Genomic DNA, 22,717 nt, shown 5'->3' with positions numbered 1-22,717 from the left:
TCCATTTAATATAGGTATCACTTACTGTATTAACCAAGGCTATGTAACTGGCTAACGTCTATTGGCCAGTTCATTTATTAAAAAACAATTAATAATATTTACTCCTTGCTGTTTTCTCCTTTTATGTCACTTTAGCTAAAGCCCGAATAATACATACCTCTATAAAATAGATGTCTGTAGTTTTTTTTCCCATTCTGCTTTATTAAATCTCTCCCTAAACTCTCTCACCTACATAATATATTCAGGAGTTGATCACCGTAAAAGCACTCTCCCCATCCCATTTTTTGATACAGGCATCCTTTCAGATTTTTGGTCCTGGAAAAAAAAAAATCCGATCCAACTCATTACTTCATAATTGCAGACAATTTCTGTTTAAACTGAGGTTTTGATTACAATCAAAAATGACATCTGGTTTATGCATTCAAACAGCTCCACATTTGGCTCAATCACAACCTGATTTTAAAGAACTTGTGAATGGCAATAAAGCTTATACTGTCGAGTTATTTTTGAGGATTATCTTCCTGACCTTCTTCATAGATCATTTCTTACATCTGCCTCTGACAGATAACTTATCTTACATATTGTTTGTGGCAAGCAATGTCCATAATTCCTTTCATGTTACCACTTACTTTTGAAAACTCGTTTTTGCATCTGTTTGGAGGGTTGTCTTGCTGTAATGATTCACCACTTATAAAATGTTTGACTTAAATTACTAAGAAATTGCTTTAATACCTCTATGAAACTTATGGATACAAAGAATTGAGGTTTATTTTTTACTCTACCTTTTTTCTTCTCTTAGAACTTCACATGCTATTCATGGCTTTAAATAATGAATAAACATCTTTACCTCCTTATTTACCTCTGATTTATGATTTCTGTATACCCTTCGTCCTCATCTATAAATTAACTTAGTCCTTCATTAACTCAGGTACTAAAGGGATTGTCCTGGATAAAATAAATGTTTAACAGCAAGGAATGCTAGAAACTTAAAAATTATACCCATTAGTAGAGTTGGTGCAAAATGATTTGCAAGACTGGTCCATCGGCTAATCAAAAATGAGGGCTCCTTAGCACTTTAAGGAGCTAGCACTGCACAAACTCATTGACAGGTTTTATAGTGCCCTCCTTGGTTTCTTCTCTGATGAATCAATAAGTGAGGAAACGCGTTGGAAGATGACAATTGGACCCCTATTATATGATATATCGGTTTATATACTTTTCCCTTAGCTACATGAGAGTCCTAATGAACAACTCAGGACATTTTTCATGAATCCGGTGAGAATGTTCTTTTAAATAGACTGATGACCTATGAACATGTTAGAGTACATCAATACAGATAGTGTTTTTAATATACCTACTGTATCTTGTTGTATTTTTCATGGTGACCTTGTATCCTTAACTAGTTGTAGGGTTTACAATTTTGTCTAGGGTTTACAATTTTGTCTAGGGTTTACAATTTTGTCTTGGGTTTACAATTTTATATCTGAATAAAAAAATTTTAATTTAAGCCCATTTTTTGCTAATATCACAATCAAAGGAAGAGCTGCAGATGCTGTTAGGTAAGTGGCAGTTTTCGCAGCTTCGGTCCAGTGGTCAAAGATTACTGACATGGTTGATGGAACAAGTCTTGCAAATCGATTTGGACAAATTCTACTCACTGGTCATTGAACCTCCACTTTGGTGGTTCCTGCAAATCCAAGACAATTTATGCTTAATTTATTGCATTTGCTATACACCTTGTGCTGTACATACAGGCTATACCACTAAGGCAGTTGTGTACAGCATTAACAAGCATCCACATCATCACTGCAGCAAAGTAAACAGACACTTGCAGAGAACAATGGTGCATTCGTATTGGAGTATCAGGGAATTTACAGGTGAGTATTGTTTTTTTTTATTCCATAGCATTCCCTGCTGTTAGAAAACACATTTGAATACTGGACAGTCTCTATAATATGCTCAGATCGCACAAAATATAGATTAGCACAAATATTGGAATTCTTCTCTGGCCACTCACTAAAAGTTAGGGAACAACAAAGGCCTAATTTCATCTCCATGGACATCACTGCTCTAGCTCATCGAGGTCACATATTAAGGAAACAGCTGATGGAGACTGGGGTTACCTCAAATGGAGTGGCCTGCACTTTCTCCAGACCTGAATCCCATAGAAAACCTATGGGATCAGCTGAGTCGCCTCTGTATCCCAGAACCTCAATGACCTGAGGGCCATCCTTCAAGAAGAGTGGGATGCCATGCCTCAGCAGACAATAACTTGACTTGTGAACAGCATGAGAAATGGTCAAGTTGTAATTGATGCTCAAGGCCACATGACAAGTTATTGAGACATTGACATTTTTTGTTCGGGTATACCCACCACTGTTGTTGGATTTTGTTTAAATAAATTGTTTGAGATGAGAAAATCACCATTGCATGCTTCTACTTAAATCCCCTACTTTCATGATAATTTTCATGTAGCGTAAACTTTTTACGTTTTCCATAAATTTAATCTGAAAGCCAAATATCTTTAACTTTTGTGGGTAGTATATGTCTGTTCTATCACAGCGCTGTTTGCTCTTGCGCATTCACTTAGAAATGTCTACATCTGAGTGATTATCATCCATGGGCAGAGACTGCATATAAATATAAGTAAGTAAGAAAGATGTTAAACTAAAATGGGTCTTTGTTCTTTGAACTATGGCGACATAGTATTTTAGGCAGTGTATAAATATTTGCCATCACTATGCACAGGAAAAAAATAAGATTAATTTTTAGTAATAATTGATTGAAAGAAATACTTTAATATAGTATATAGAATATAATAAAAAGCATATACATTATTCCTGTTTCTTACAAAATTTTCCTTAATTTTGCATTAAATGTCCCGCAAAAATTGTAACAATTATTTAGAGAAATTCTAAAGACTAAAAGAAATATCACTTTTAGAATGCAGCTTTTTAAAAAGGTGACATTTTAACTAGATATCAAGGGTCAATACACCCTCACTTACCTTACTAATAATATGTCCTGAACAAAATAGAACTTTCCACATGTTTTGTCCTGTCAACACTAAATTCATGAGACTGTACTAGTGTTATTCCATAGCCACGTTCATCATAATCTGAACACCTGGAATAAAATGCTAGAGGCTTTTAAATTAACCAACTGAAAGACAATATATATATATTACATAGGTGTTAAATATAGGATAGTCATTTATGCTATGAGATGAAAGGTTGAACAAGTTAATATGTCAAGGTAGGATTCATACTGGGTGGTTAAGCCCCACATAATGTCAGAACAATTTTTAATATTATTCAATATACTACTAGAGCAAAGAACCCCCCTGGCAACTCTAACTCAATATCAAAAAGGCCTTTGATAATCTTTCATAGTTTTATCTTTTTTTTCTTCCCTATACAGTATGGGCTTCCAGGAACTTTTTTTCTAAGCATTTATATTCTAGCCCAATGGCCTATATAAAGATTCCCCTGAATATCCCCCACTCTTATTAACTTACAAGTTTGCAGAGTCATTAGTAATAGCAATAATATAAAATGTATTGCGGTGCACAGGCACATCAGGTCTGTGTGTGACAATACACGCTGCCGGCCAATCAGAGACCAGCAGCAGACGTCGAAGTGCATGTGATGGGGCGCATGGCAGTAACATCATACGCTCCTGTCGCAGGCTGAAGTCTGCTGCTGGCTTCACAAGAGGATGCCACGCTGCAGGGAATGAAGAGAAGGTGAGTATTTATCTATTTTTTTTAAAAAAAATCAGTGGCCATACTTGTACATCGTGACTATGGCATGCATTATACTTTATGGATGATTATGGGTTCATTATACTTTATGGATGACTATGGGCCATGCATTATACTTTATGGATGACTATAGGGGTGCATTATATTATATGGATGACTATGGGCTGTTCATTATACTTTATGGATCACTATGGGCTGTGAATTATACTATATGAAGGATATGTGCTGTGCATTATACATTATGGATGACTATGGGCTGTGCATTATACTATATGAAGGATATATGCTGTGCATTATACTTTTTGGATGACTATGGGATGCATTATACTTTATGGATGATTATGGGCGTGCATTATAATATATGGATGACTATGGGCTGTACATTATACTTTATGGATATCTCTGGGGGTGAATTATACTTTATGGATGACTATGGGGGTGCATTATATTATATGGGTGACTATGGGCTGTGCATTATACTTTATGGATGACTATGTGCTGTGCATTATACTTTATGGATGACTATGGAATGCATTATACATTATGGATGACTATGGGAGTGCATTATTGACGCGCCCCCTGGGCCTGTGTTGTGCAGGGGATACCCGGAGCCGGATCGCTGGGGGTTGTAGTCTCCGTGGCGCTGACCCGGTCCGTGCCCAGGGTGGTCAATTCAGTGGCAGTCTTATTAGTGAGATAATAGTCCGACTACGCCACCCGTGGATTGCGGTCAGTAGGGACCGCCGCTGCAAGGCAGACAGCTGAGGCCGGTGTTGTGTGTGCAGCTAAGAACGGGATGACTCCCCACGGGAGGAGTATAGCCTCAGGGCAGTTAGTGTGGATGATGGGAGTGATGGTGCGCGAGCGCAGCAGGAATAACTCAGAGTCCGTGCAGTGCAGTTCAGGGTCTTTACTGATGTTATAAAGCAGACCCTCCCGGGAGTACTGGCTAGCAGTAGAGGCCTGGTCAGTCTGAGAGCTAGCAGGATCTCCCCTGGCCAGGTGGAGTTGTAGGCCTCCCCGTCTATCTGTACTCTTTCCTGGCTACCTTGCTGTGTGCGGGTAGAAGTAGCCCACGTCCCTGAGTATACCGTGTGGTGCTCACCCGTACGGCCGGTGACTTGGGGCCTTCTGTTAGCCTCCGCTTCACGATGGCGGTGCTGGTCCCTTGCTTGTGACCGTGCCTCCGGGCTTCTCTGGCCAGAGGACATGGAATCCCCTGCCGGTTGGATTCTGCTGCTGGACCTGGATGTCCCCACAGCCTCGGACTCCGTGTCCGGTCTTAATGTCTTCAGCCAGGGCGAGCTATCTAGCTTCCAGCCCCTGGCACTCGCTCCTGCTCCTACAGAGCTCCTTGCTGACACTTTCCCTGTGTCTGGAACGGTCTCCAGGCTCTGACTCAACTAATCCCGCCCCAGACCCAGTTTATAAGGGCAGATTCCTCCCCTCCCAGGACTGGGCGGGCGGTGTTGCATGCTTAGGGCTCCTGACCAGAGAAACCTCCCACTTGCTCTCAGACGAAATATTCCTATTACTGTGGTAACCAGACCCCTGGGGTGCCACATTCCCCCCTAGTAAAATTTAGTACTCCGGGACTAAACATATTTTTAAAGAAACATAAATGCAGGGTATAACAATAACAAGACAACATGAAAAAGTACATTTTGTGGTCACGGCGTTTCCGTAACCAGGTGTCCATATCACCCAAGGTGAAGTTTTAAGCGAGGTAGGGGACCTGTCCAAAGAAAACCCCTTGCGTTGGCCTTGGGCGTGGCTGCAAGGCGAGCTAACTACTTTGGGCCACAAGGAGGCCACGCCAGACAGGTTTTCTCTTCCGCGGCCGTCTTCGCAAGAGGCACAATGTGCAACTATCTACAAGAATTGTTCCGGTTATCCAGCATCCATAACCTGTTAGTCCATAGAAATCTGCAGGGTAAGTGAGAAACATAATTAATAACAGGCAACAACAAAAACCATAAACATTTTCAAGAAACAGGTAAATTTACAGTGCATTACTTTATATTCTCCAGCGAGCGGGCATCTGACCTCTAGTGACTCTAGTGGACCTACGGAGCTCACTAACTGGTTCTGCACTACAGGGTGTAGGAGGTGTTATGGGTAAGCTGGGCAGCTGTCTGCGTACTCTTTGGCTCACTAGGGGCACGGCAGGCTCACTACTAGCAGAGGGTTGATCCTCCTGCGCTGCTGGTGTTGACTCTTCTGCCTCCTGGGCCGGCTGCTCTTCCAGCTCTACCTGGTCTTCTGTAGGCACTTGAGGGGCTGGCTGGAGAAAGGTGAGGACGGGCACCACGATAGCGTTGTTTACTTGCGTCCAGGACCGGGGAAAGTCTCAGAGTACGGTGCTGATCATTTCCTCCTTTTCCTCTACGGGTTGAGGGTCTTCCTGATCTTCATCCGTGCTTTGCAACTTCTTGGGGCACTTTTTCAGGTGGTCTCTGGAGGCAGTGGCTGTGGTCTCTCCTCCATCCTTGCTGATGACGTACACCTTTGGATTATTGTGGCTTGAGGGCAGTACGGTGTACGGGTCCTTTTCCCACTGGTCGTCCAACTTATGGAGCCTCCTTTTTCTTTTCAAGACCTGCTCTCCAGGTACCAGGAGAACAGCGGGAGCATGTTGGTTATAAGTCCTCTCCTGCCTTTCTCTTGCTTGACAGAGACTTCGCTCGACGCTCTCCTGTACTTTCCGGTACTGCTGCTGCCGTTCTGTATCCCAGTCTGCCTCTGGCGAGGTGTCCTCGGGTGTCAGGACTCCCATATCCAGGTCAACAGGCAGCTTACCAGGTCTTGCTCGCATTAGGTAAGCCGGGGTACAGTTGGTGGAACCTACCGGGATGTGGTTATACAGGTCCACCAGATCGGGCAGTTTCTCAGGCCACAGACTGTGTTCTTCCAGGGGCAATGTTTTTAGCAGATCTATCACCACCTGGTTCTTCTTCTCGCAGAGTCCATTGGTTTGGGGGTGATAGGGCGTTGTTCTTATCTTCTTGCAGCCATACAGGTTGCAGAACTCCTGGAAGACCTCCGCTTCGAAGGCTGGTCCTTGGTCCGTCAGCACTTGGTCCGGGTACCCGTGTGGGCGGCAGAAGTGCAGCTGGAAGGCTCTGGCTGCTGTCTGAGCTGTCAAGTCTTTGACAGGGACCACCACCAGGAACCGGGAGTAGTGATCCACGATGGTTAGGGCGTAGACATACCCGCTTCTGCTTGGAGCCAGTTTAACATGGTCCAGAGCGACCAGTTCCAGCGGCTGCCTGGTGAGGATGGGCTGCAGGGGAGTTCTCTGGCTGGCACGGTCCCTTCTTCTTAGATTGCACGGGCCGCAGTCTCTACACCATCTCTCAATGGCTCCTCTCATGCCTATCCAGTAGAACCATTCACTCAGCAGGAACTCCAGCTTCTTCCATCCGAAGTGCCCTGACCCATTGTGGTAGGCCTCCAGCACCATAGCTGCATCCCGTCTCGGTACCACAACCTGCCAGATCAGTTCATGTGTCCGGGAATTGACCATTCTGCGGCACAACTTCTCCTTGTAGAGAAACAGTCTGCTTTTTTCCCTCCACAGTTGCTTGGTCTCTTCTGGAGCGTCTGGGTCCAGGCGGGCGTCAGCCTGGGTCAGCATCTCCTTCACCAGACGGACTGCGGGGTCACTGTCTTGCGTCTCCGCCCAGTTGTAGTGGGGTAAGGGGTTGAACGTAGCGGATCGCTGGCCCCTCACACGGTGGGAATACTGGGTAATCCCATGACGGTGGAACGCAGAGAGTTTGACCTCTTCCAGTTCTTCTGGATCTTCCCCTCGGTCCGGTAGGTTTAGCATCCTGGACAGGGCGTCCGCGTTGGTATTGGAGCGTCCTGCCCGGTATTTGATCGTGAACTCATAATTGGACAGGCGGGCCATCCATCTCTGCTCCAGGGCACCCAGTCTTGCAGTGTCCAGGTGTGTCAACGGGTTGCTGTCCGTGTACACGGTGAACCTGGAAGAGGCAAGGCAATGCTTAAAATGTTCGGTTACTGCCCACACCACTGCCAGGAACTCTAGCTTGAACGAGCTATAATTCTCAGGGTTTCTTTCCGTGGGTCGCAGTTTTCGGCTGGCGTAAGCAATTACCCGTTCTCTACCCTGCTGGATCTGGGACAGTACGGCTCCTAGCCCGATGTTGCTTGCGTCCGTGTGGAGGATAAAGGGCTGGCTGTAATCAGGGTATGCCAGGATTTCATCCCCCGTGAGGGCCATCTTCAGCTGGCGGAATGACTCCTCTTCCAGCTTTTCCCATCTGAAGGGTGGCTTCTGGTTTTTGGCCTTCCTGGACTGGCCTATCAGGAGGTCCTGCATAGGAGCTGCCTTCTTGGTAAAACCGGGAATGAATCTTCGGTAGTAGCCTACCAACCCGAGGAACTGCCGCACTTCCTTTATGCTGGATGGTCTTGGCCAGTCCTTAATCATGGTGATCTTGTCAGGGTCGGGGGCTACTCCGTCAGCACTCACCACGTGTCCCAGGTACTGTACCTTTGGCTTCAGTAGATGACACTTTGAGGGTTTTACCTTTAGGCCATAGTTTGCCAGGGCTTCAAACACTTCTGCCAGGTGTTCCAGATGGTCCTCATAGGTCTTGGAATAGACGATGACATCGTCCAGGTATAATAGAACCGTCTCGAAGTTCCGGTGTCCCAGACAGCATTCCATCAACCGTTGGAAGGTTCCTGGTGCGCTGCAGAGCCCGAACGGCATACAGTTAAATTCGCTGAGTCCCATCGGGGTGGTGAATGCGGTCTTCTCCCGGTCCGCCTCTGCTACAGGAACCTGCCAGTACCCGCTAGTGAGATCCAAAGTAGAGAAGAAGTTAGCAGATTTTAATGCACCTAAGGACTCTTCTATCCTTGGTAACGGGTACGCATCTTTGTGTGTGATACAGTTGACCTTCCTGTAGTCTACACACATTCTCATAGTGTTGTCTTTCTTTTTCACTAGGACTAGTGGAGCTGCCCAGGGGCTACAGCTGCCCCTAATTACCCCAGCCTCCTTCATGTCTTTTAGCATCCCCTTGGTGTGCTGATAGTGTGCAGGGGGTACGGGTCGGTATCTTTCCTTTATGGGAGGATAGTCTCCCGTGGGGATGTGATGTTCTACCCCCTTTACTCGCCCGAAGTCCAGCGGGTGTTTACTAAACACTCTCTCGTACTCTTGAACCACCCGATAGACTCCCTGTTTTTGGTGTGAGGGAGTTGAGTCAGTACCCAAATGCAGTTGCTGACACCAGTCCTCCATTGGTTTCTTAGAGCCGTTACCTTCCCCTGGTTGAGATGGAGGCAAGGGTTCCACTGCCTGTACAGAGTTCTGGTTGATGGTGAACAATTTGGCTAGCGTGGCATACCGGGGCAGGTATACTTCTCTCTCCCCGATATTTATGATGCGGACGGGCACCCTCCCATGGCGTACATCGACCACCCCCGGTGCTGTCAAAATGGTGGGCCTACTGTCTGAGTAGACGGGTTCTACCATTGCTTGGTAGTCTCTACCTCTTAGACCAATAGCTGCCCGGCACCAAATCATCATCTCACTTTTCGGGGGCATGGCAATAGGGAACGGGTCACACATTCTCACGCTACCAATCTCACCACCAGATAGTTCCACCAGTTGCCGTTTCATCGGTGCCCGGATCTCTTTTTGGAGGACACGCTGCTGGCTGGAACTGGCGTTCTTGGCAACCTGTTGCAAAATAAGAATCACCTCTGCAAGACAGTTTTCGATTACGTTAGTACCTAGGGTTATTTTGGGTGACTCTCGCGACGGTCAATGTCCACAATGATCAGTCCTTGAGCCGGCAGTTCAACCTTACCGACCTTGATGGTCACCTCTTTAAAACCTATCTGTGGCACGGGCTGACCATTGCTGGCGATAATGCTCAGGTCGTCATCTGGGTAGCGGTTTATGTCCGAGTCATTCCAGTACCGCTTGAAGAGCACTTACGGGATGGTAGTCACATGTGACCCAGTGTCTAGTAGGGCACTCATAGGAATGCCATCCAGTGTACCACAGGCAAGACCGGACGTCCCCCTACGTATTTATCACGCCAGTTCGATGGGCCTGATGATCTTATGCCTGGGGGTTGGCCCTCTACCCCAGGTTGTGCCCATTTAAATGACAGTACCTTGTCCGGGTTGATTGCTGCGGCGGCAGATGGGTTGTCCGTCCTCGTTGTATCGGTCGCTGGGTCTTCCTCTGGCCGGTGGGGTCCTCCTCAGTCGGCGCCACTGGACGTCCTCTGGTCCGGATGCCAGCTGGATCTTTCCTGGAGAAGAGACCTGTAAAGACTGCACAGTTCTGGTTAGCGCAGCAACGCTCTTAGTCAGCTCTTGTACCTGATGGTGCAGGTCTGTAGCTGGGTTATTTTTCAAAGCCTGCGCATCAGCTCCCACAGGCCCTGCAGACAAGGGCGCCACGTCCTGGTGATAAGTGATAGCAGGGCGCCTGTGGGGCACAGCGCCACCTGGTGCCGGTTCTCGGAGCACCCGGATGGCTCTGTCCCTGAACTGTGCAAAGTCCAGGTCAGAGTCCTGTAAGGCCATTGCCCGCAACTGGGTTCGGTGGGCATTGCACAGTAGACCCTCAATAAATTGTTCGGTCAACAGCTTGTCTTCATTCCCCACGCTGTCAGGGTCTGCCTGCTTATTGGCTCTCAGGGCTTCTTGTAGGTTTAGAGCATAGTCTCTTATACTTTCATGTGCCCGTTGTTTGCACCCGTAAAATCTGAGCTTTATTTCGGCTGAGGTGCGGGTATCAAATGTGTCTTTCAGCCGGGCTAGTATTTCTCTGACAGTCCTCTTCTTCCTAGGTGGCCAGGACTTTACCTCTCTTTGGGCTGCCCCGATTAACTGGGCCACAAGGATGCTCACTTTTTGCTCTTCCGTGAGGGGGTATACCTGGAAGAGGCTATCCAGTCTTTCCCTAAAGTCAGTTAGGGTATGTGACTCCCCTGAGTACTGGGGTAGCCAGGTTGCCCCCGGGATATAGGGCATGGTGAATGGCATGACCGCAGTAGCGGTTGCGCTGGCGGCAGCTGTGGCGGTGGAGCCTCCCTCTGTATCCGACATCCTCCTTCCCCCCTAGTGGACCGTGGCCTACATTGCGATGATCCTCTTCCGTAGGCTGTGGCTCCGCAGTCGATCGTTGGGGTTGAGGACCTTGCGTTGCGCTCCTGTGACGTCAGCGTCGCTCCCTCTCCCTTCCAGGACCTTGCGCAGAGTCAGCGCGTGGGGCGGAGCTTCGGATCTCGAGCGCTTTCGGCGTCCACGCCCCTCTTCTTCCCACGCGGCGTCCCGAAGATGGCGTCCGATGGCGGGAAGCGGCTGCGGATGGCGGGAAGACGGCAGAAGATGGCGGGAAGCGACCCAAGATGGCGTCCGATGGCGGGAAACGACTCCGGACGGCGGGAAACTTCTCTCAGGTAAGTGCAAAAGTCTTTTTTTTTTTTTTTTCCAGGCACGCAATACCCGTTGGGGCGGGTTGGTTTGAATCCTGCCGACTATGCCAAAGTTGACGCGCCCCCTGGGCCTGTGTTGTGCAGGGAATACCCGGAGCCGGATCGCTGGGGGTTGTAGTCTCCGTGGCGCTGACCCGGTCCGTGCCCAGGGTGGTCAATTCAGTGGCAGTCTTATTAGTGAGATAATAGTCCAACTACACCACCCGTGGATTGCGGTCAGTGGGGATCGCCGCTGCAAGGCAGACCGCTGAGGACGGTGTTGTGTGTGCAGCTAAGAACGGGATGACTCCCCACGGGAGGAGTATAGCCTCAGGGCAGTTAGTGTGGATGATGGGAGTGATGGTGCGCGAGCGCAGCAGGAATAACTCAGAGTCCGTGCAGTGCAGTTCAGGGTCTTTACTGATGTTTTAAAGCAGACCCTCCCGGGAGTACTGGCTAGCAGTAGAGGCCTGGTCAGTCTGAGAGCTAGCAGGATCTCCCCTGGCCAGGTGGAGTTGTAGGCCTCCTCGTCTATCTGTACTCTTTCCTGGCTACCTTGCTGTGTGCGGGTAGAAGTAACCCACGTCCCTGAGTATACCGTGTGGTGCTCACCCGTACGGCCGGTGACTTGGGGCCTTCTGTTAGCCTCCGCTTCATGATGGCGGTGCTGGTCCCTTGCTTGTGACCGTGCCTTCGGGCTTCTCTGGCCAGAGGACATGGAATCCCCTGCCGGTTGGATTCTGCTGCTGGACCTGGATGTCCCCACAGCCTCGGACTCCGTGTCTGGTCTTAATATCTTCAGCCAGGGTGAGCTATCTAGCTTCCAGCCCCTGGCACTCGCTCCTGCTCCTACAGAGCTCCTTGCTGACACTTTCCCTGTGTCTGGAACTGTCTCCAGGCTCTGACTCAACTAATCCCGCCCCAGACCCAGTTTATAAGGGCAGATTCCTCCCCTCCCAGGTCTGGGCAGGCGGTGTTGCATGCTTAGGGCTCCTGACAAGAGAAACCTCCCACTTGCTCTCAGAAGTAATATTCCTATTACTGTGGTAACCAGACCCCTGGGGTGCCACATTATACTTTATGGATGACTATGGGAATGCATTATACTTTATGGATGACCATGGGCTGTGCATTATACTTTATGAATAACTATGGGCTGTGCATTATACTGTATGGATGACTATGTGCTGTGCATTATACTATATGAAGTATATGTGCTGTGCATTATACTTTATGGATGACTATGGGCTGTGCATTATAGTACATGGATGACTATGGGGGTGCATTATACTTTATGGATGACTATGGGAGTGCATTATACTTTATGGATGACTATGGGCTGTGCATTCCACTTTATAAATTACTATGGGCTGTGCATTATACTTTATGGTGGACTCTGAGCTGTACGTTATGTTATATGAAGGATATGGGCTATGTATTATACTAATATGGATGACCATGGGCTGTGCATTATACTACATGGATGATTTTGCGCTGTGCAGTATATTATATGGAGTACTATGGGATGCATTATACTATATGACGGACTGTGGGCGATGCATTATATTTCTGCTATGGAGTCCCATGACATCTATGTATGTCCCTAGTGAGTATAATGCTTTATTTTTTTCTATACATTACAGAACAGTAGCAGAACGGGAGACGCTTGCCAAGATGGGGGATATATATACCAGGATGGGTCCAAGAATAATGGACATATATACCAGGATGGAGGGTGCATATATATGTATATATATACAGTGGGGAAAATAAGTTTTTGACACACTGAAGATTTTGCAAGATTCAAAAGAAAAGAATGGAGAGGTCTGTAATTTTTATCACAGGTATACTTCAACTGTGAGAGACAGAATCTAAAACTTAAAACCAGAAAATCACATTGTATGATTTTTAAATAAATCGAAGGAAGCGCTGGGCAGGTTTTTTAGCCAAGTTCAGGCAAGAAACTCTAAGTGGCTGTTCTGTCTCCCCTCCTAACATGCTGTACTTTGCCACCTGAGGGGAGATGTTCTATACTCACCTCATGACAGTGTGACCCTGAACATATTTGTTACTTTTAAACCTCTTTAGAGTTCACTTATTTGTCATTTTGATTTTTCTCAGATGTCATAATGTAAAGTGAAATTTAAAAAAACAAGGATTGGCAAAATCAAGTAAGAAGAAGATTGCCACATTAGGCTTACTAACAGGAGAAGAAATTTTTCATGGTTTCATTTAATTAAACGTTTAATCAATAACACAGTCCACTTCTGATTTACTGTTACTGATGACTCATAGAAATGCTGGCAAGAAAATTAAAAAAATCTGCAAACCTCTTTTTGCTTAACAATATTGAGATGCTTCTGTAGCACCCTGAGGATCCGGCTGCTACAGGGGTATTGCACCTCAGCCAGAGGTGTGATATTCCACTCCCGGGTAAGGATGGAGTGTGGAACTGAGCTCAGATAGACTGCATGCACTACATACATCCCATTTCCGGGGAGCAGGCCGACGGCACTCCCACTTAGAAATGTGCAGGTGCGACCGAGCCTGTTCCTGGCTGGAGTGGGAGGGGGGAGGAACATCCCATGTAGTGTAGGGGCAGATAGGGGGAGCAGTCTGGGTAGTGATAGGAGCTCATTGGGTGCTGGTCACCTGAGCTCACACATAGAGGGTGTATATAAGGTGGGCACCAACTAGAATCAGGGTCAGATGCAGAGAACAAGTCAGACGCAGAGGAGCCTGTCAGACGCAGAGAGTCAGTCAGTGCAGAGGACAAGTCAGCAGGAGAGGAGGAGCGGAAGCTGGCAGAGGAGCAGCTGAAAGAAAGAGAGGCCCTGAAGAGAGAGAGTGGAGTGAAGAAAGACCCAGAGGGAGACAAAGAAGGGACCCAAGAACCCAAATTAGAGCACCGGGTGAGGAGTCAGCAAGAGGGTACCGGAACCCAAGCTGGTGGGGGTAAAGACATTCCCCAGCCAGAGACCGGAGACCGTGGGCAGTGTCTGTCACGGTCACCCACTACATTCACCCTGAAGGCACACCACAGGAAGGGTCAGGGAACCTAAGGCCAAAGGTTGCCCAACAGAAGGCCCGAGGGAGCTGGACCTAGGTGAATCCCTGGTGGGGACGGCTGAAGAAAGGACAGAGGGAGAGCTCAGGGCCACGCTCCGGACTTGTTTGGGGGTTGGCCGGATCCAGGACCTGGTGGACGCAGCACGGCTCGGGTGGTCACTTGGAGCTAGAGTGACCAGGAACATCAGCAGTGAGTAAAACCCTTAACTGCACAACCCGACTCTGTCTTCCTTTATCATCTATGCTGCACCACCACAACCCCCATCCTCTGCGCCTGTCCCCTCTGAGGCTATACCCCTCCCGTTGGGGGTTATCCCACCAAGCTGCACATCCACCATCAGCCTCAGCGGACCCTGCTGCAGCGGCGGCCACAGTGACCGCATTACAACGGGTGGCGTAGTCGACACAAAAAGAACTCTAATAACATCAGTAAGGACTGCCACATAACACATAGCTTGACGCCCTGGGCACGGGACCGGGTCACAGCCACTCGGAAGACTACAACCCCCATCTGATCCGGTGCCGGGTATTCCCCTCAAAAAGGAATATGTCCCAGGGGGCGCGTCAACTTTGGCGTAGTCGGCAGGATTACGTGCCCGCAACACCCGGGTACTGCGTGCCTGAAGAAAAGTGCAAGTTTACCTCAGAAAGAAGACTCCTGCCGGTTCCGGAGGGTCCACGCCATCGGACTCCATCACCAGTCGTTTCCCGCCGATTGTCCGCCATTTCCAGCTTGTTCCCGCCATCTGCAGAGTTTCCCGCCACTGGGAAGCGATTCCCGCCAAAACCGCAGATTTCCCGCCTTGGAAGAGCAGCGGACGCCATTATGGGCGTGCCAAAGGAGGGCAAGAGGCCACCTCCCATCGTGGGCCGGGACAGAAAATGGCGCCAAAAGTGGAAACCGCCCCCACCAACAGAGACTGTGATGCTGGAGGTGTCAGTCAGCGTGAAAGAACTACCCCTGGAGCTGACAGTCACCGAGTTGCCCCGGGACCGCCCTCGAAGTGGGAGGAGACGAAAGAAAAGAGCAAAGATGGGTGTCGCTTGGAGCAGTCTAGAACGAGCGCACCCGGAGGCGAGGTGTCCAGAGCAAGAGCACCCGGAGTCGAGGAGAGAAAGAGTAGACCCGGGAATGGAGCGGCAGCAGTGCAGCACCGGCCCGCTGGCCAGGAGCCTGCAAAAGGAAGAAAGAGGAGAGCAGAGCAGCACCGGCCCGCTGGCCAGGAGCCTGCCGGAAGAAGAGCAGAGCAGCACCGACCCGATGGTCAGGAGCCTGCTAGAGTCAACAACCCCGCTAGGCTTAGCGGAGATCCTGGCGCAGCTTCCCCGAGATCGGGAGTGCGCGCGGAGTGCCCTGGAGGGCCTCGCGGGAAGGATGGCCCGAGTGCAGAGGGAGATCCTGGCGGAGTGGGGCCGGGAGATGGCCCAGCAAGCTGGAACCCGTCCACGGAACCCGCTCCCTTGGAAGAAGACACCGACTACCTCTGCGGATGACGCGGGAGGACCCAAGGCCGGAGACGGCGCAGAAGAGGGAGCGAGACGCATGGCAGCAGGTAAGGGGGATGCCTATACCCCATACCGGAAGACCACTTACCTGCCCCAGCTCCCCGTCGCAGAGCCCGAAAGTCCCCCTGCCGTACCCGAGACCGCCATGACACCGCCACCGACTAGGCCCCGACCGGAAGCCGCCGTTGCGACCCCAGTGACGTCACGCGTCGTGACCCGGAGCGTGGCGAAGGAAGGGAAGCCTCCGGCCTGGTCGCAAGGCCTAGCGTTTCCGGGCGCCGCATCCCCAGCAGAGCCATCTACCTCCGCGGAGCCTCCGGCCTGGTCGCAAGGCCAGGTGGCCCAGGGTGCCGCCGTGTTAACAGTTCCATTTACCTTCCAGATGCCCCAGGCCTGGCCGCAAGGCCTGGGCAACCTGGGCGCCCCCACCATCGCGCCCGCACCCGTAACATCAAGGGTGCCAAATCTGGGAGAGGACCCCTTCAGCCAGCTAGCGTGGCCGGACGGGCGGCCCTTCATCTGGCCCGAAGAATTCTTGGAACTGGAGCGACAAAAGAAGTTAGGTCCCCTGTGTGAGCCCCTGATCCCGGCTCCAAAGCCCGTGACTCGGGTCTCGCCTCCACTAGAAGAAGCCCAATTCGTGTGGGACCCCACGGGAGAAGATTTGATGGGGTTCACCGGAGAGACTCGGGCAGCTGCAGCTGAACGCACAGAGTGTTGCCGTCAACAGCTGGCTGAGTTTAAGAGAGAACGGGAGGAGAGGCGGGTCAGAGAGCAATGGGCCCGGACCCGCAGCGCGGAGCAAAAGAGTCGGACCAGAAGGGACCCCTATGCAGCAGATCGTCCCCGTACCATCGGGACGGTAATAAAGTTTAATGCGCAGCATGGGTGGGGCTTCATAAAGGACCGGAACACCATGGGTGACGTCTTCGTTACCCGACGGGATGTCGAGTCCCACCTGCCAGAGGGTCACAAAGGCCGTGACCTCTACGTCGGTGACGAGGTAACGTTCACCCGGCACAAGTGTGCCAAGGGACCTTACGCCCTCCACGTGCATCGCCTGACAGAGGAGGAGTTGCGGTGTAGGGAGGAGGAGCCAGAAGACCCGGACGGGTTCAAGGCTAGAAGGTACTATGACTGAGATAGTACAAAGGACTGTATATAGTTACCTGTCGGGGTACCCAAGTAACCGTGGCTGCTTTAAAGTTTAGTCCCCGTAGGGACCAGTGAACAGTTTAACCCGTGTGTCCCCTACCCAAACCAGGCTGAGGACTGTGAGCAGCCATCCCTTTACTTGGCCGGGGACTGAGAACGGCCAAACTCCCCTGTACATAGTTGCGCTTTCTAAGGCGCCCCCTACTGGTTTTATGAGAAACTGCTTTTCGGTCGCACTTTACCTGGTCACGAGTTGCACGGTGACCAGAGGAGGAAGAAAGAAAGAGACGACGAGAATGTTATTTATATAAATATATCTACTGTTTTATATAATGTTTTATATGTTTTATATGTTTATATGAAAAAAAAAAAAAAAAATTTTGTATGTTATGGTGTTTTATGTCTTTACAGCCCGAGGACGTGCTGTGATTTGCCAGGGGGGAATGTAGCACCCTGAGGATCCGGCTGCTACAGGGGTATTGCACCTCAGCCAGAGGTGTGATATTCCACTCCCGGGTAAGGATGGAGTGTGGAACTGAGCTCAGATAGACTGCATGCACTACATACATCCCATTTCCGGGGAGCAGGCCGACGGCACTCCCACTTAGAAATGTGCAGGTGCGACCGAGCCTGTTCCTGGCTGGAGTGGGAGGGGGGAGGAACATCCCATGTAGTGTAGGGGCAGATAGGGGGAGCAGTCTGGGTAGTGATAGGAGCTCATTGGGTGCTGGTCACCTGAGCTCACACATAGAGGGTGTATATAAGGTGGGCACCAACTAGAATCAGGGTCAGATGCAGAGAACAAGTCAGACGCAGAGGAGCCTGTCAGACGCAGAGAGTCAGTCAGTGCAGAGGACAAGTCAGCAGGAGAGGAGGAGCGGAAGCTGGCAGAGGAGCAGCTGAAAGAAAGAGAGGCCCTGAAGAGAGAGAGTGGAGTGAAGAAAGACCCAGAGGGAGACAAAGAAGGGACCCAAGAACCCAAATTAGAGCACCGGGTGAGGAGTCAGCAAGAGGGTACCGGAACCCAAGCTGGTGGGGGTAAAGACATTCCCCAGCCAGAGACCGGAGACCGTGGGCAGTGTCTGTCACGGTCACCCACTACATTCACCCTGAAGGCACACCACAGGAAGGGTCAGGGAACCTAAGGCCAAAGGTTGCCCAACAGAAGGCCCGAGGGAGCTGGACCTAGGTGAATCCCTGGTGGGGACGGCTGAAGAAAGGACAGAGGGAGAGCTCAGGGCCACGCTCCGGACTTGTTTGGGGGTTGGCCGGATCCAGGACCTGGTGGACGCAGCACGGCTCGGGTGGTCACTTGGAGCTAGAGTGACCAGGAACATCAGCAGTGAGTAAAACCCTTAACTGCACAACCCGACTCTGTCTTCCTTTATCATCTATGCTGCACCACCACAACCCCCATCCTCTGCGCCTGTCCCCTCTGAGGCTATACCCCTCCCGTTGGGGGTTATCCCACCAAGCTGCACATCCACCATCAGCCTCAGCGGACCCTGCTGCAGCGGCGGCCACAGTGACCGCATTACAACGGGTGGCGTAGTCGACACAAAAAGAACTCTAATAACATCAGTAAGGACTGCCACATAACACATAGCTTGACGCCCTGGGCACGGGACCGGGTCACAGCCACTCGGAAGACTACAACCCCCATCTGATCCGGTGCCGGGTATTCCCCTCAAAAAGGAATATGTCCCAGGGGGCGCGTCACTTCCACGGTTAATCATTTCCTCTGTTTCTGTTTGCTTCAAGCCAAAAACATTTCAGATGAGTATACTTCACTTATAAAATGGCATTAATTGTGTCAATGCGTGTTGTGTACCACTTGCCTTTACCAGCTGTTAGCACACAAAACAATATAACTTATTGGTAATTTATTACAGCTATTTATGCAATATAGTTATGACTATGCTCTTCTATTGAGAGCTTGAATTTGTAATCGAGTAAGGAAGCGACAGGTGGTCATAAAGTTATATGACTTGTAATCTTGTGTCCCATCTTTGCTCTTTATTTTGTCCTGACCTTGAAGACTTGTTTATTACTGTACTAGTCCTGCTACCGATGTGTTAACTAAAAAAATTCCTTTTTATGATCACTTGATTTGTTAAATGAATGTTCACTGTCAGAACTTCTGTTTTTTTCTCTTTTTACTGTGGTAGCGTTTTCAAGTACTTCCATACATCCTTTTTACTTGTTAGCCTCTTCCGCTATGTCTTTGATCTTTAACGAGTTTTATTGTAAACGTCTTCTAATCTGCCATCTGTGAACTCTTTAAAAATTTTTAGGTACTTATTTTTTTTCACTTAAACATCCTTTACAAATTTTGGGAGAATGTTCTAGAATTTTTTTTACATCCATTCCTGATTGTTGTTCTGGTGTTATGCAATTGGTTCATCAATAGGGACCACCTTTATGCTGATGTCAAAGATTGCCCCTTGCTGAGGCTAATTGCCTAAGTATATGTGTAGGTAGTGCTGGAAAAAAATCTCTATACAGAAAGAATGTTATTTCTACATTTCTAAAGCACTTATGTTCAGTTTCTATATTATGACAAAAAATATTCAATGAACAATCTGTTTTCCAGCAAAAATGTAGCATTTTATTCAAATAAATATACATTTAGTACATTTAGTACAGATTTGGACAGTGCGTCTTGATTGTGACCAAAAGTGAAGTTTTGATTCTCTGAATCTTTTTCATACTGTCGCCGCACTGTTGAAAAATGGGCTTCTGGTTTTATAAGGTGCTTATAGAACACCCATGTCCACATCACACCCCCAATATTGGACTGCATACAAGCATATAGTATTAGGGGGCTGGCTGCTGCAACTAACAAGGAGCAGACCAAGCCACTTGATGTGTGACATAACGTCTTATATGGAAGGGGGAGCAATGAGGAGCAGCTGCAGCGTCGCACAGAATTACAGGTAGTGTGAAGCACTATTCATATTATCCTAATAGTTTATGAAGGTATCATTTTTTACCTCCCCAGAGTACTCCTTTAAGTACAGATAGCATTACCAGATCCATTAAGCCTTCCTAAGCACAGTGCTTTTTCTTCATACATGTGCACATAGATAAGCGAGAGGCAACAGAAAAACAATAAAATGAAACCCAGAGCAAAACCATTTCCTGCCAAATAGATGTTCAGCGAAAAATCCCCAGAAAAAACAGGATAGACAGCCAAATAGTGTTTTGTGTGACAAATTACTAGTTATTGTCTGTCACTGCAACTTAATTATCATATGGGAAGCCATATTATTGTAACACTCATTTTCTACTCAGTTACATAAATTAATGGTCTATCCACATACATTTTAGTCTAATAAGAATAAAATTACATTTTATTTTTTCTTGAGTTAGGTTATTGTAGGTTTAGCCTATGTAGAAGTCAACACTACATCTGTCCATACACATAGCTGTCAGATAAATGCTTGTTCGGTTGACATTAATCTCTCACAATGCCCCCATATACATAACATTTGGTTCAGCTAAGCATTCATGTGTTGTGTATGGGAAGAGTGGAGAAAGCTGCAGCCAGACAGCTCTGTCCTCAACTTATCTTCCTGAGAACAAAAAGGATTCAGATTGTGAAACCCTTATCTCTCCAACATTGTCAGTCGCGTAAGAATCGGGAAACTCCCAAATACATTAGATGGTTGTTTGATCCTGCTGATTTTAATTTTAATCTAATGTCTATGGGGTCTTAAGGCTACTGTCAGTTGTCCTTAATGAGTGCATTTTAGCATCCATGCAAAGGCTGCAAAACTCAAACCTCTGTGGTTTAACAGGACCAATAAGCATATAGGGATTTAAGTTTGGTTCAGTAGAATAGAGGGAGGTCTGGGTATTGTGGCTACAATATAAACACTGTAATGTGTCCATATTATAGCTGTCTGAAACTGGCCTAAGTCTACAGCCCTGCTTAGATTCTTAAGTAATAGTGACAGTATTGTAATAATGCAGGTGTCTAAAGGAGATCCTCAATAACATGTTCCACCTGTGGAAATATTATCTGGAGACTGAAATGTAACAAAAAAAAGCTAATATGTAGACATCTGGAGAAACTCTATCAATGAATTAGAATACATGATGTGCTTTTGCTTTTTTTTAAAGGAGTGAATGAACTGGACCAAACCATAACTGTGCTTCTCACAACTAAAATGTTCGTTGGAGGATTTTTAGGATGTCTTCTTGATAACACTATTCCAGGTAAACTATTCACATATATGAATTAAGTGCTTCCTGTTGCAACACTTTTCATAATGATCTTAAAACACACATGTAAACCATATGTGCATCTGAGATAAAACTTTAAAAGAATATAATTTTTAGTAGTGGTTACAGATGTAAACTTTAGCATACTCAGATGTAGACCTAAGTGCCTTAGACATCTGTGAAGTGTATGGATAAGATGCAAAAGTCAGAACCCAATAAATGTATATGAAAAAAATACCATACAAATACCAATGATCAAGTCCAAAATACAATCTTCCTTTGCTGTTACTAAGCTACTTTGGCTAAATGGTATGCATCTTCCATGGAGAATTCTTGCCGAAACTTTTAATGATATGTCTTGGCCTTGTCAAATCAGCTTTCTTCTGTGATATTTTGCCACATGGGACAAAATTGTAGTCTTTGTTGCCTGAACTCTTGGGGTGTATTGGAATTACAAAGCCCCTATATTAATCTGTTTCCTTTTAAGTGCCAGAGAAATGGCTATAAAATGTGTAACGTTACAGAATCAAATGTCAGTGATTCTTTTAATTGTTAACTTTAGATTGACTCCTGACTATGAACCTGAGTCCCTGTTTTATAAGTGATCTCTTGCTACTAATGCAAGACCCACCCTTTAACTTTTTATTCATCTTGCAAATGACCTTTGCTTCACCTGTCTATGTTTGTCCTTCAGTCTGCTTCAGCTGTAAGCAAGTCAGGCTATATGCCAGAGTTTCCTGGACAATCTGTAAAATAGAGCACATTTGTTCAATTTCTTCAAAATAAAATCTTGGACCCCAATTGATCATCATAACTAAAAATTTTCACACCGGTTTTGAGAAAGTGGGGTGGAGTGCGAGGCTCTTGATTCATTTAAAGGTGCACAACTCTTAACTCCTTCACCCCTAAGCCTGTTTTCATCTTCCCGAACAGGCCAATTTTTTCAGTTCTGACCAGTGTAATTTTAAGTGGTTATAACTCTGGAACGCTTCAACATATCCCAGTGATTCTGAGGTTGTTTTTTTGTGACACATTGTACTTGATATTAGTAGTAAATTTTGGTCAAGATGATTTAGATTTATTTATGAAAACATTGAAAATATGACAAAAACTATAAAATGAGACAATTTTTAGACTTTGAATTTTTATTCTCTTAAAACAGTTAGTTATTCCATACAAAACAGTTAATAAATAGTATTTATCACATGTCTACTTCACATCAGCATCAGTTTTGAAACATATTTTTTTTGGTAGGAAGTTAGAAGGGTTAAAAGATTATCAGCAATTTCTAATTTTTTCAACAAAATTTACAAAACCAATTTTTTTAGGGACCACATCCCATTTGAAGTGACTATGTGGGGTCTATGTGACAGAAAATCCCAAAAGTGACACCATTTTAAAAACAACTCCCCTCAAAGTGCTCAAAACCACATTAAAAAATGTATTTACCCTTTAAGAGCTTCACAGGAATTAAAACAATGTGGAAGGAAAAAAAAAAAAATTTACTTTTCACCACTAAAAT

General features: G+C 47.3%; 1 protein-coding gene across 1 annotated transcript in view; it reads left to right on the top strand.

Moving 5' to 3' along the window:
* Window positions 1–22,717, top strand: part of LOC141167233 (solute carrier family 23 member 1-like) — a 526,465-nt gene that overhangs the window by 478,286 nt on the left and 25,462 nt on the right. The window contains exon 10 of the mRNA XM_073654677.1: window positions 21,094–21,189. Within this exon, the coding sequence (XP_073510778.1) occupies window positions 21,094–21,189 (96 nt within the window). The remainder of the gene's footprint in view (window positions 1–21,093; window positions 21,190–22,717) is intronic.

This window comes from Phyllobates terribilis, unplaced genomic scaffold (assembly GCF_046119375.1).
Source record: "Phyllobates terribilis strain yellow unplaced genomic scaffold, ASM4611937v1 Scaffold_11__3_contigs__length_659146591, whole genome shotgun sequence".
Lineage (NCBI taxonomy): Eukaryota > Metazoa > Chordata > Amphibia > Anura > Dendrobatidae > Phyllobates > Phyllobates terribilis.
Note: the sequence above shows the minus strand (reverse complement) of the source record. Positions and strands in the feature narration are given on the sequence as shown.